Source organism: Convolutriloba macropyga, chromosome 15 (genome assembly GCF_964194025.1).
Source record: "Convolutriloba macropyga chromosome 15, txConMacr16.3, whole genome shotgun sequence".
NCBI lineage: Eukaryota > Metazoa > Xenacoelomorpha > Acoela > Convolutidae > Convolutriloba > Convolutriloba macropyga.
The window spans coordinates 28095025-28105071 of NC_134482.1; the positions used below are offsets into that span (position 1 = coordinate 28095025).

At 38.0% G+C, this 10047-nt stretch overlaps 1 protein-coding gene across 1 annotated transcript in view; it reads left to right on the forward strand.

Annotated features, from left to right (window-relative positions):
- The window catches only part of LOC142354479 (creatine transporter-like), a 30174-nt gene extending 20494 nt beyond the window's left edge, over positions 1-9680 (forward strand). The window contains exon 3 of the mRNA XM_075406787.1: positions 7182-9680. Coding sequence (XP_075262902.1) covers positions 7190-9079 — 1890 coding nt within the window. The 5' untranslated portion in view covers positions 7182-7189 and the 3' untranslated portion in view covers positions 9080-9680. The remainder of the gene's footprint in view (positions 1-7181) is intronic.
- Positions 9681-10047: the final 367 nt, after the last annotated feature.

A 10047-nucleotide genomic window follows, 5' to 3' on the forward strand; every position in this document is an offset into this window, starting at 1 on the left:
AATGACGCTTGCGATCTCATTTGCAAGCAAACAGCATTCTGAGTATACCTCGTGCACAGAATACCTATGCCGCTGCCAGAAGACATAGTTGCACTTAGATGGAAAACTGAAGCTGACTACCTAGCGATATCTGAGGACGGAACTAAAACAGCACCAATTACAACGGAGCAACTTTCAAAATGGATGGGTTCTTCCAGATATCAGATATGCCATGAGAACATTGTCACCGAAACAACCCATGCCTCTTGTCTTGCAACACTTTTTCGAAAGTGGACATTCGAAGGATTGGGAGTGTGCCATACGGAAAAAGTCTATCTACCAGCCCGTTATCAAGCGGAGAACCCACGATTTGGAGTTTGGTTGATCACTTCAGCTACTGATGCTTACACATTGATTAGGGAGATAATATCTGGTGGTAAGACAACTAAAAAAAGAATGTCGAATCTATTATGACATTGCAATGTGGACATCAGCTGAACGGAAATTACCAGATCTGTTGGGACAACTCGTCGGAGTGTTGCAAACAGTTGACGAAATACCAACATACTACACAAAAATAGACACAAGCTTTGGCATGTTACGCAGTGTACGCGAAAAACTCAAGATACTACCATCATCTGGAGACCAAGAAAGTTGAAGAAATTGCTCAGAAATGAGGCAGTTAAAATCAACACTAGTTCGCCATTTCGAAAGCCATGCACACGTAAAACAATCAATTCTTAGTGTGATTTCTTTCATTGTTTCAAATGGTCTCGTCGATACAGTGGAATCAGAAACTGGTTACTTAACTTCATGAAAATCAAAAACAATGACAAAATCAGAAAATACCCTTGAAACCATTCATGTTCTATGACAGTGATAAGCATGGAAACATTGGTGTCAATGATCATGATGACCGATACATAATTCCTATCAACACATTCAGAGACATAATGGGCTCTGCAATGAAAACTGATGATCAAAGGAGGAATCAAACTAGTAGCTTAATAATGCGGAGTCGATCAAACTCTGCCTTCGACATAGCAGAAATGTCATTAGCAGCATCGACCAAACTTTGAAATTAGCTGACATAAATAACGCAGAAGCTGAACTGAACAAGGAGCTAACACTCTAATGTTGAGAAGCGGAAATTTCCGTTAAAGCGTTTAATTGTGACTATCATGTCTATCAATCATCATATTATTTTTTCTCAGTGCAGGATAATTGGAAATTATTGGTCAATTATATTTGAACCCTGGCCTGGTCTCATTTGGCAAAAAATTGTTCCATTAGCCAATGTTGAGATAGATCTTGTTTCATGTACAATGACACCTGCGATCATGCCTGAGAACGACACATCTACACATCTTCGAACAGTGGAACGAGAACAAAATAAGGGAGACGAAAACTTTAAGATATGGAGAAGTTATGGAGAACTAAAACGTTATGGAGAAGTTGTGTCAGACGGCTTGCGCGTCCAAAGTAAATTAATTATGTCGAACTTTTGAATGAACTAAAATGCTCGATCTTTTGAAACGAAAATTAAAGATTTGAAGTAAACAGGAACGAAATGCCGAAAAACGAAACTCTTTAATCCAAAACTAGTTATACGTGTCTAAATTATGTGATATGTTTTAGTAAAATTTTTCAACCACATACGTCATGATCTATCAAACTAGTTTAACCGAAATGCTATTTAATAAAGAAAGTTATGTAACATTTATAAGCTCTGTGTCAAAATACCTGCTTGAAAGTATCATTCGGGAATTGTAACTTCTATTGATGAGTTGTTGTTGTTGTTGATGAAAACTCGCCTGCGCATCCTGAAACACTTCAAGTCTCGAAAGTAGACTTGTTAGAATAATTTTTTAATCAAAGTGTTGTCAATCTACGTTTTGCAAAAATTGTTTGTGCTGGAACTTCACATACAACGGAAATTCGAGAAATGCTAAGGATTAGGAAAATATTTTTGCACATCTTTTTACGACAACTTTCGAAGACACTGTAGTGCTACATCAGCTGAAAAAGGTACGTTCTGTTACATAAGCTCTGTTGCTTTATTGAAAAGCTGACAAGATGATGATCTTGCAGACGTTTTTGTTTTTATCCAACTTATATTACAATGCGTTTTTTTGCAAGCGTTAGTTTCACTTCTGTTTCCACCTTTTTCTCGATATTTTTACATATTGTTTTCAATGCTTATGTTCTTACGTTGCACTGAATTTCTCAAACGGTAAAACTATATATGACTTGGACACTACTTGTACTCGTGAAATATAGTTAAATCTTTGATTTTTCTGTGTTTTAAATTCTTAGAATGTCCTGTCACGTATTTGCTTTATGAATGTTTTCACTAATGACAGTTCTTAGACTTTCTAATTGATCAAAATTGGTTCTATTTAATGATTTCGGTTTTTAGCGATTCGTAGATGGTCTTGGCTAGTAAAGACAGTTCTTATCGAAAAAAAGAAAAAAAGTTACCCCAAGGCTGCTTTTTTGCTAAGACATGCAACTACTGAAAGCTGATGAAATCAAATGAAAGTTAATTTTTCATTGGTGCCCCTGAAAAGTTTTTTCTCCCTCGTTCTTCACCTCTGACCAACACTGTGTAAAACTGTTAGTATAGAAATATCTGAAACAAATCATTTAGTGTGGGGACTAGTTCTGATCAGGGGCTTCGAGGTAGGACTTGAAGCAGATTGATGGAATTGGAAACATAAAAGTTTTGCTCATTTAAATTTTTTTGAAATTTGAAATAGTATGTGATTTTTTTGGCCGCACTTCAGCATCCCCCCCCCCACTTTTTTCTATCCTTTCTCCAGTAAACAATAGTTGGGAAACTTGTAGCCAACGAAAGGAAACGAGGAAAGACACAGTTTGAGGTGCGGGAGTCACGGGAATCGATATGTGTCTTGAAACTGACTTCAGAATATCAGTAAGGGTGGGCAGTGTGATCATGGGACTCATACTGAGGACTTGATACTGATTCTACTCCCTACTCCTCAGTGACAGACACCACACAATTCTCGCTTGGGAACCAACACACCTGAACGAAAACAATGATTACTCTCAGTGCACTAACCGGTGGCTGCTCTCCTGAAAGGGGGACTGGTTTCAGGGAGGGAGTGCACTGAGAGTAGCTCTCCCTTCTCTTCTTCCACTGTTTTTTCTCCTTTCTCTATTGGTACTTATTTGTCCTAACTCCACCTCTGCTCACTATCTCTCTCTCTCTCTCTCTCTCTCTCTCTCTCTCTCTCTCCCAATTAAGGAGCGGCAGTTATCAGGACACTGCTAACTAAACAGAAAAGACGGAAAGAATATAAAGACATTTCTTATGGGAATTAATTTTAAAAATTATGGATTGTTTGTAGCAAATGATTTTAATTACTTCGCCGTAGTTAGTCTGTTTTATGAACGTTGCTGTGATTTTTAATTGCTACCGAACGAAGTTTGAAGAATTATTTTAAACGTTTTGGTCTTTTTTTGTGCAAAATTTTACATCCCTGACTTTTTTGTTTTGCGTGACAAATTTCTCATTCACAAGTGTCTGCAACTGAACTCAAGGGGTGGTAGTTGACTACTAAAAGTCAAATTAAATAGTTCGAGGAAATGTAAAATTTTCTCACTTTGTTTTATTAATGGTTATAGTGGTAAATAATAACCTCTAATGGCGTTTTTTGAAGCCCTTAGTGAATTTAGATACTCCCGCACGGTCTAAAGTAACGTGTAACAGATTGGAGCTCCAACTAGTCGTTGGAGAGCAGTTCTTCCGGCAGTAATGCTTTTTTCAATTCTGCCTACATTTGCTGTCACTTTTTGCTACGAATCACTTAGCTGTGTCTATAAAAAATGGTACATGCTTTCAATTGATGCAAAGTTTCTTGCTTTTTAAGATTCGTGGTTTAAGCTACGTTTTTCAATGACAGTGACGCCCCTTACTTTTTAAGAACGTCAAATATAATTTTGTTGTCATTCTTCTACATCTATCAATGTATTTCATTTCGCAAAGGTATACGGTGTATGCGGTCTAAGGTCACATAGGGTCAGCGTTGTTTTTTTTTGAAATTTTATTCAAACTAATATTGTCATATTTGACAATATAACTTTCCTTTAAAAATTAAAGCATTCAACAATTGGGTTTTTAATAGCTCCAAAGTGATAGCTGAGGCTATTTTTTGCCTTCGCTTGTTGTTTTTTTATTTCGTCAAGATTGTTGTTACAGCGATATTATGATGTCACAATCACTTCAAATCTGCTTTTTGTCTATTCGTTCATAGTTTCAACTGATTTGCGTTTGTGACGTCATTTTTCACCCTTTATGGATATAATTTTTGTTCATTTGCTTGATTACGTTTTTAGTGACACGTAACTTACCGGACTCTCAGAAATGACTTCCTCATTCTGAAATTGACTTTTCTTTACTGCAAAGAGATGAGCTCAATTGAGTGCGTGTCATTGTAATTGAAGGGTATTTAAGGGCAGCTAATACAAGCAGCAGTCAGTTAAATAGGTTCTTACTCACTATATAACCTCTCAGCTTTTAATGAAAAGTTTCATTTTGATCCGTTTCTAATATTATCTTTTGAGAATACAGATCTACGAAGCTATTAAGGCTATTTTCTGGCAACCTGCCACCTATGTTTCTTTTTAAAGGTTCCGTGGGGGCTTGGTTTTTCTTTTGTAAAGTGGATTATGTTCTGTAGTATCTTAGTTTGCCTCTGTTGCAGTTGTTGCACCAAATAAGAAAAAACAAATGCATTGAAAGTATGTAGCTGAGTATAAATAAATACCGATAGCTGAATTGATCTATCATTGGTCTTATCTTGGTTTTACTATTAAAACAAACTGAATTGTATCAGGGTTCTGACTTCTTTTCGATCTGTTCATACATTTTAATGATTTTCACAGTCAAATTTCAGTTATAAATTTAATCTCGCCGAAGCAGGAGCTGCAATAAAAAATCAGATACAGCGAGTGAAAGTCAGATACTAAACAAAGTTTGATGCATTTACTGTAAACTTGTGTGTCTTTTTATGCAATATTTTTGCTTGGCTGTTTTATTCTAGAGCATGCTTTCTATTTAAATTCTCGAGTGACTTTTTCACGGCTGACTTGATATTTGCGTGGCTTCAATTGCTCTCATTCATAAAAGTCTGTTGCTTAAACAAGAATGATCGGAAGATACACCATCACTGTGCGTCAGTGTATTACGCTGGAGGTCAGTGTTCTCTTGGTCGGAATTTTCTGCGCCAAAACAAATTGTTTAGGGTACTGGCCCTCTCAATAAAATTGCTCCGCCTGTCGAGAGCAATTTGTCCAATGACGTTCACCGATTTACGTTTTATTAAGTATATTTAGACCGAATGGCAAAGAAGAAATTCATGTTTTCTGCACAATCTGCCATCTACATTTTGAAGATGTATTTTCATTTTTGACCAGAATTGATGAAAAATAACCAGCCACTGCAACTGTTTAATTGATCCAACATTTTATGAAAATGGGGAATATATATATATATATATATATATATGTATATATATATATATATATATATATATATATATATATATATATATATATATATATGTTAGGGTGTTTTTTTTTTCTGTCAAATTCTCACTTTTTGTTTAATTTTCTTTTTTTGTTTAATTTTTGTTTATATTGCAAAATAATTGATAATTAATGTTGTTTAGTATCTTTTTTAATAATTTATAATGATGGTTTTTAATATTGTCAGTTTTCTTATTTAAGAAAGTTGTAATCGAAGTTGCTCCAGAAAATTTGTTTCGATTAGATTTGTGCGAAACTGATAATCAAAAGAGCTCGCAAAACAAGGAGAATTTTTGACACACTTCTGACGAATGTTGGAGCATTCTGTGCTACGCACATATGACAATCAATACTAATCATTTAACTTTTTGTAACCATCTCTTTACTAAAATTTGCAGTAACAAGCTCATATTTTGAAGACGTAAGTAATAACACGAGAATTTTATCATGGGTAACTTGGCTCATTCGAAAACTTTTCTTTGCCTGATTCCGTTACAATGAAGGCCATGAAAGGCAAAGTCAATCACGTCTATTTGAGGTCTATATCTCGCCTGTATTGTAATTTTCTATTGTAAGTGTTTTATCTTTATTTCCATTTAAAACATCATTAAAATTTAAAAAATTTTTAACAAAAAGCGTTTTAAAACTCCGTTGAACTTGGAGACTATTTGGGGGCAAGCGGCAATTAGATAGTTCCAATCGCAAAATTTATCTCAATATTAACTGAAATTGTTTAAAAAAGAGTACCGAAAAGTTAAAATTGTGTACTATTGAGGCACAGTGAGTTCAATCTTCAACGCTTTTGATAGTGCTTAAGTACTTTCTCGTGATTTGGCAAGATTCTTTTAAACTTCAATATTTTGTTGACTGTTTTGACTTTATATGGGGGGATCTATTGTTAACACAAAAGAGCGGAGTGGCTTTTAACTGAACAAAAGACGGTGGCGTGCATATGCGTGTGCTGAACATACTGACTTTAGGACCTGAGTTGTTGAACATGGCGAATAAAAGGCTTCGTGTTCCACCAAAATGTGATACGATTGGTTTTTGAAAAGATTGAATAATAATTACAAAGTAAAAACTACTTGTTTTTTCACTCGTTAATATTGCTATAGCTATTATTCAACGCTTTACATAACTATTACATAATATATGCTAACACGTGCTGTGGCTGTCGCATTTGTATTGTTCTATCTGTAAACTGACGGGATATATAATTTACAGCACGAAATTTAAATAACTTATAATTGTTACCATAACGTGTATGCAAACTGGGCAGATTTATTTCTTAAAATTAAAAGTATAGTTGTAAGCTTTTGAAAGTTTCGTTTCAGCGTGCTGTTCACCTTATATCTTGACCGTTTTTCAATTTCGACAATCAATTTGAAAATTGTTCTAATTGGTAAACGAAATCTGCTCACCGAAAGGTGCTTGTTTCTGTTGTTCTCAGTTCAAAAAACACTACCAGCTTTGTGATATATATTGCTATCACTTAGAAGGTGTAAAATCATAAGTACATTGTCGTTTCGTAAGACGTTGCATACTTATCTTAATCGTGCCGAAAATATTTAAAAATTTAAAACACTTAGAAGGCTGTTTCATAAAACAACTACTGTGGTTTAATTGTAACCCTTTTGTTCGACTTGCTTCAGTGCGAGCCATGAAGAACAATGAGAAGTCACTGGACAATGTAGCGCCCACGAAAGTTGATAGAGAGGGTCGAGAGACCTGGTCGGGTCGCTTCGACTGTCTTATGACCCTGATCGGGTTCAGTGTCGGACTCGGAAATATCTGGCGGTTCCCTTACCTTTGCTTCAAAAACGGAGGAGGAGTTTTTCTTATACCCTATTGCATTGCACTATTTGGTGTTGGTGTACCCCTGCTGTTCCTGCAAATCGCCCTCGGTCAGTTTATGTCCAGGAGCGGACCGGATGCCTGGAACCTTTATCCTCTTTCAAAAGGCCTAGGAGTGGCCTCTATTTTTATCCAGTTCTATGTTTCCTTGTATTACATTGTTATCATTGCTTGGATTATTTTTTACTTTTATTCGACATTGACTTTTGACGACTTACCGTGGACCACGTGTTTGGACAGTTACGGACCCCTCTGTCTTGACAATACCCTATCGCCCTCCGCTATTTCAAATGGCAGCAGCTCTGCTGCTGTGGTGCCTGAGGTGAGTGCTGGTGACTACAAAGAGCCAGCTGAGCTGTTTTGGACAAAGGGGGTGCTGGGGTTGTCGGACAGCATGGAGGAAGTTGGTTCTGTCCAGGGGCACATGGCTTTGAGTCTGCTGGTGGCCTGGATCATAGTGTACGTCTGCATCATCCGCGGCATCAAATGGACTGGCAAGATTGTATGGTTCACCGGTCTAATACCTTACGCAATGTTGCTAATCCTTCTCATTAGGGCGTTGACTTTAGAGGGCGCTTGGAATGGCGTCAAGTTTTACCTCAATCCCGACTTTTCCAAGCTCAGCGAGGGCTCAGTCTGGCTCGACGCTGGTACTCAGATCCTGTTCTCAATGGCACTGGGGGAAGGCACGCTGCCTACCCTGGGCAGTTACAACAAGTTCCACCACAACAGTCTCCGTGATTCCTTCGTATATTCTATTGTAAATTGCCTAACCAGCTTCATCGGGGGATTCTGTATTTTTGCCACTTTAGGTTACATGGCCCACGAGAGAAATGTTGATATAGCCTCTGTGACGGCCAAGGGTCCCGGCCTCACCTTCATAGCATACCCGAAGGCCCTGTCACTGCTGCCCTTTGGTGCCAAGGTGTTGTCGGCACTCTTTTTCCTCATGATGCTGTTCCTGGGACTGGACAGCGAATTCGTCGCAGTCGAAGGTCTGACGTGTCAAATCATGGACACGGTTCCCAACTTGTTTCGATTCCGCTTTGCACGCCAATTTCTCCTAACCTTTTTGAGCATTCTCTGTTATAGCGTCGGACTCATTTTCACCACCAACGCCGGAATGTACTTCTTCCAAATTCTGGATTTTTACTCGGCCAGTGGGTTTGTCGTGCTGTTCCTCTGCTTCTACCAAGCAATCACAATCGCCTACCTGTACGGAGGACGAAGATTCATGGATGACATTGAAGCCATGATGTCAATCAGACGTGGTCTCAAGTTCTACCTCCTGTTCTGTTGGTATTTTGCCACACCTTTCATCTGCGTATTCATCTTTGTCATCTACTGGTTCAAATTCGCACCTCTCAAATATGAGGACTACACCTACCCTACATGGAGCTCTCTTATGGGTTGGACTATAGCCCTTTCCAGCTGTCTGGCTGTGCCGGTCACAGCGCTTTACCAGCTGTACAAATTCCGTCACAACACCTCTCTAGTATCCACAGCAGTGCTACGCGATCACCAGATTCACCCCAAGACACGAATGCCCTACCGGCTGGCTCCAGGAGGGGGAGGGGCAAGTTGTAACGGCTGTGGACCCCTACACGGTGAGCAGAACAGCCTGGGTCCCATTGACTTCACTGCCGAAGACCCGCTGCAGAAAAAGTGGCACATTGAAATGTCAACCAAATGCTGAGAAGAGCAGTAGCGAGCAAAGCACAAATGCAACGTTATCCACTCACACATGAACAGACTGCCAGCTTTGTTCTTCAATCAACCCACGTACCAGTTGCTATTTGGACAAATATCGATCTATCTTTAGAAAAGATGAACAGCTTTAAACTGTGCTCATAGTTGACTGAACTGGCTGAAATGTGCTCTGTTTGCGTACATATGATAGTGCAATTTTTACTGCTGCTATGATATTGTGTAGTGGTGTCGTGTTTTGATGCTTCTGCAACTTATTGGTGTTATTGCGCCTGTTTTGAACAAGAATAACGACTGGCTGGCTGTTGTTATTGTTGTTGATTTATATATTATGCGATTAGTAGTTATGATGTGATATCTGATGATTTGTTTCATTCATTATTGTTCTCTATCATCATCCCTGGATGCTAACGATGCTACTACTAGTGCTTTGTTTCTGTTTGTTATTCATTATACTATATTATATCAGCTTCAAGTGCACTACTGCTTTTAGTCACTGCAGTTATCCATGATTACTGTTAGTAGTGTATCATAAATATATACGATGAAACTATCATTGTTCAAAAATAAAGAATTGTTAATTGGACAAACACGTTTTCTCTTGACCAGAACCGCAATAAAATTCCGGGGATATGTTCCATATGTTGCCAACCTCCAAAAACATCACATGTTCAACGTGCACCTAGAGCAGTACTTGGCAAATAGCCGCTTTCAATATTTTCGGACTATATCAGTAATATTTTCAGTATTTTTCCCATTATGTTTTCGCGATGGAGAGACATTCATAGTGGTTAATAGTCAGGGAACTTTGGTAAACTTTTATGCAATTCTTTTGAAATAAGGGAACTACCGCCTGGTCAAACAGAACCATTTAATTAGCATTTGGTGAACGAATCTACGCCAAATCCTCAGAGCTTAGTCATCTAATCAAGAAGGGTCCACACATTATTGCACACT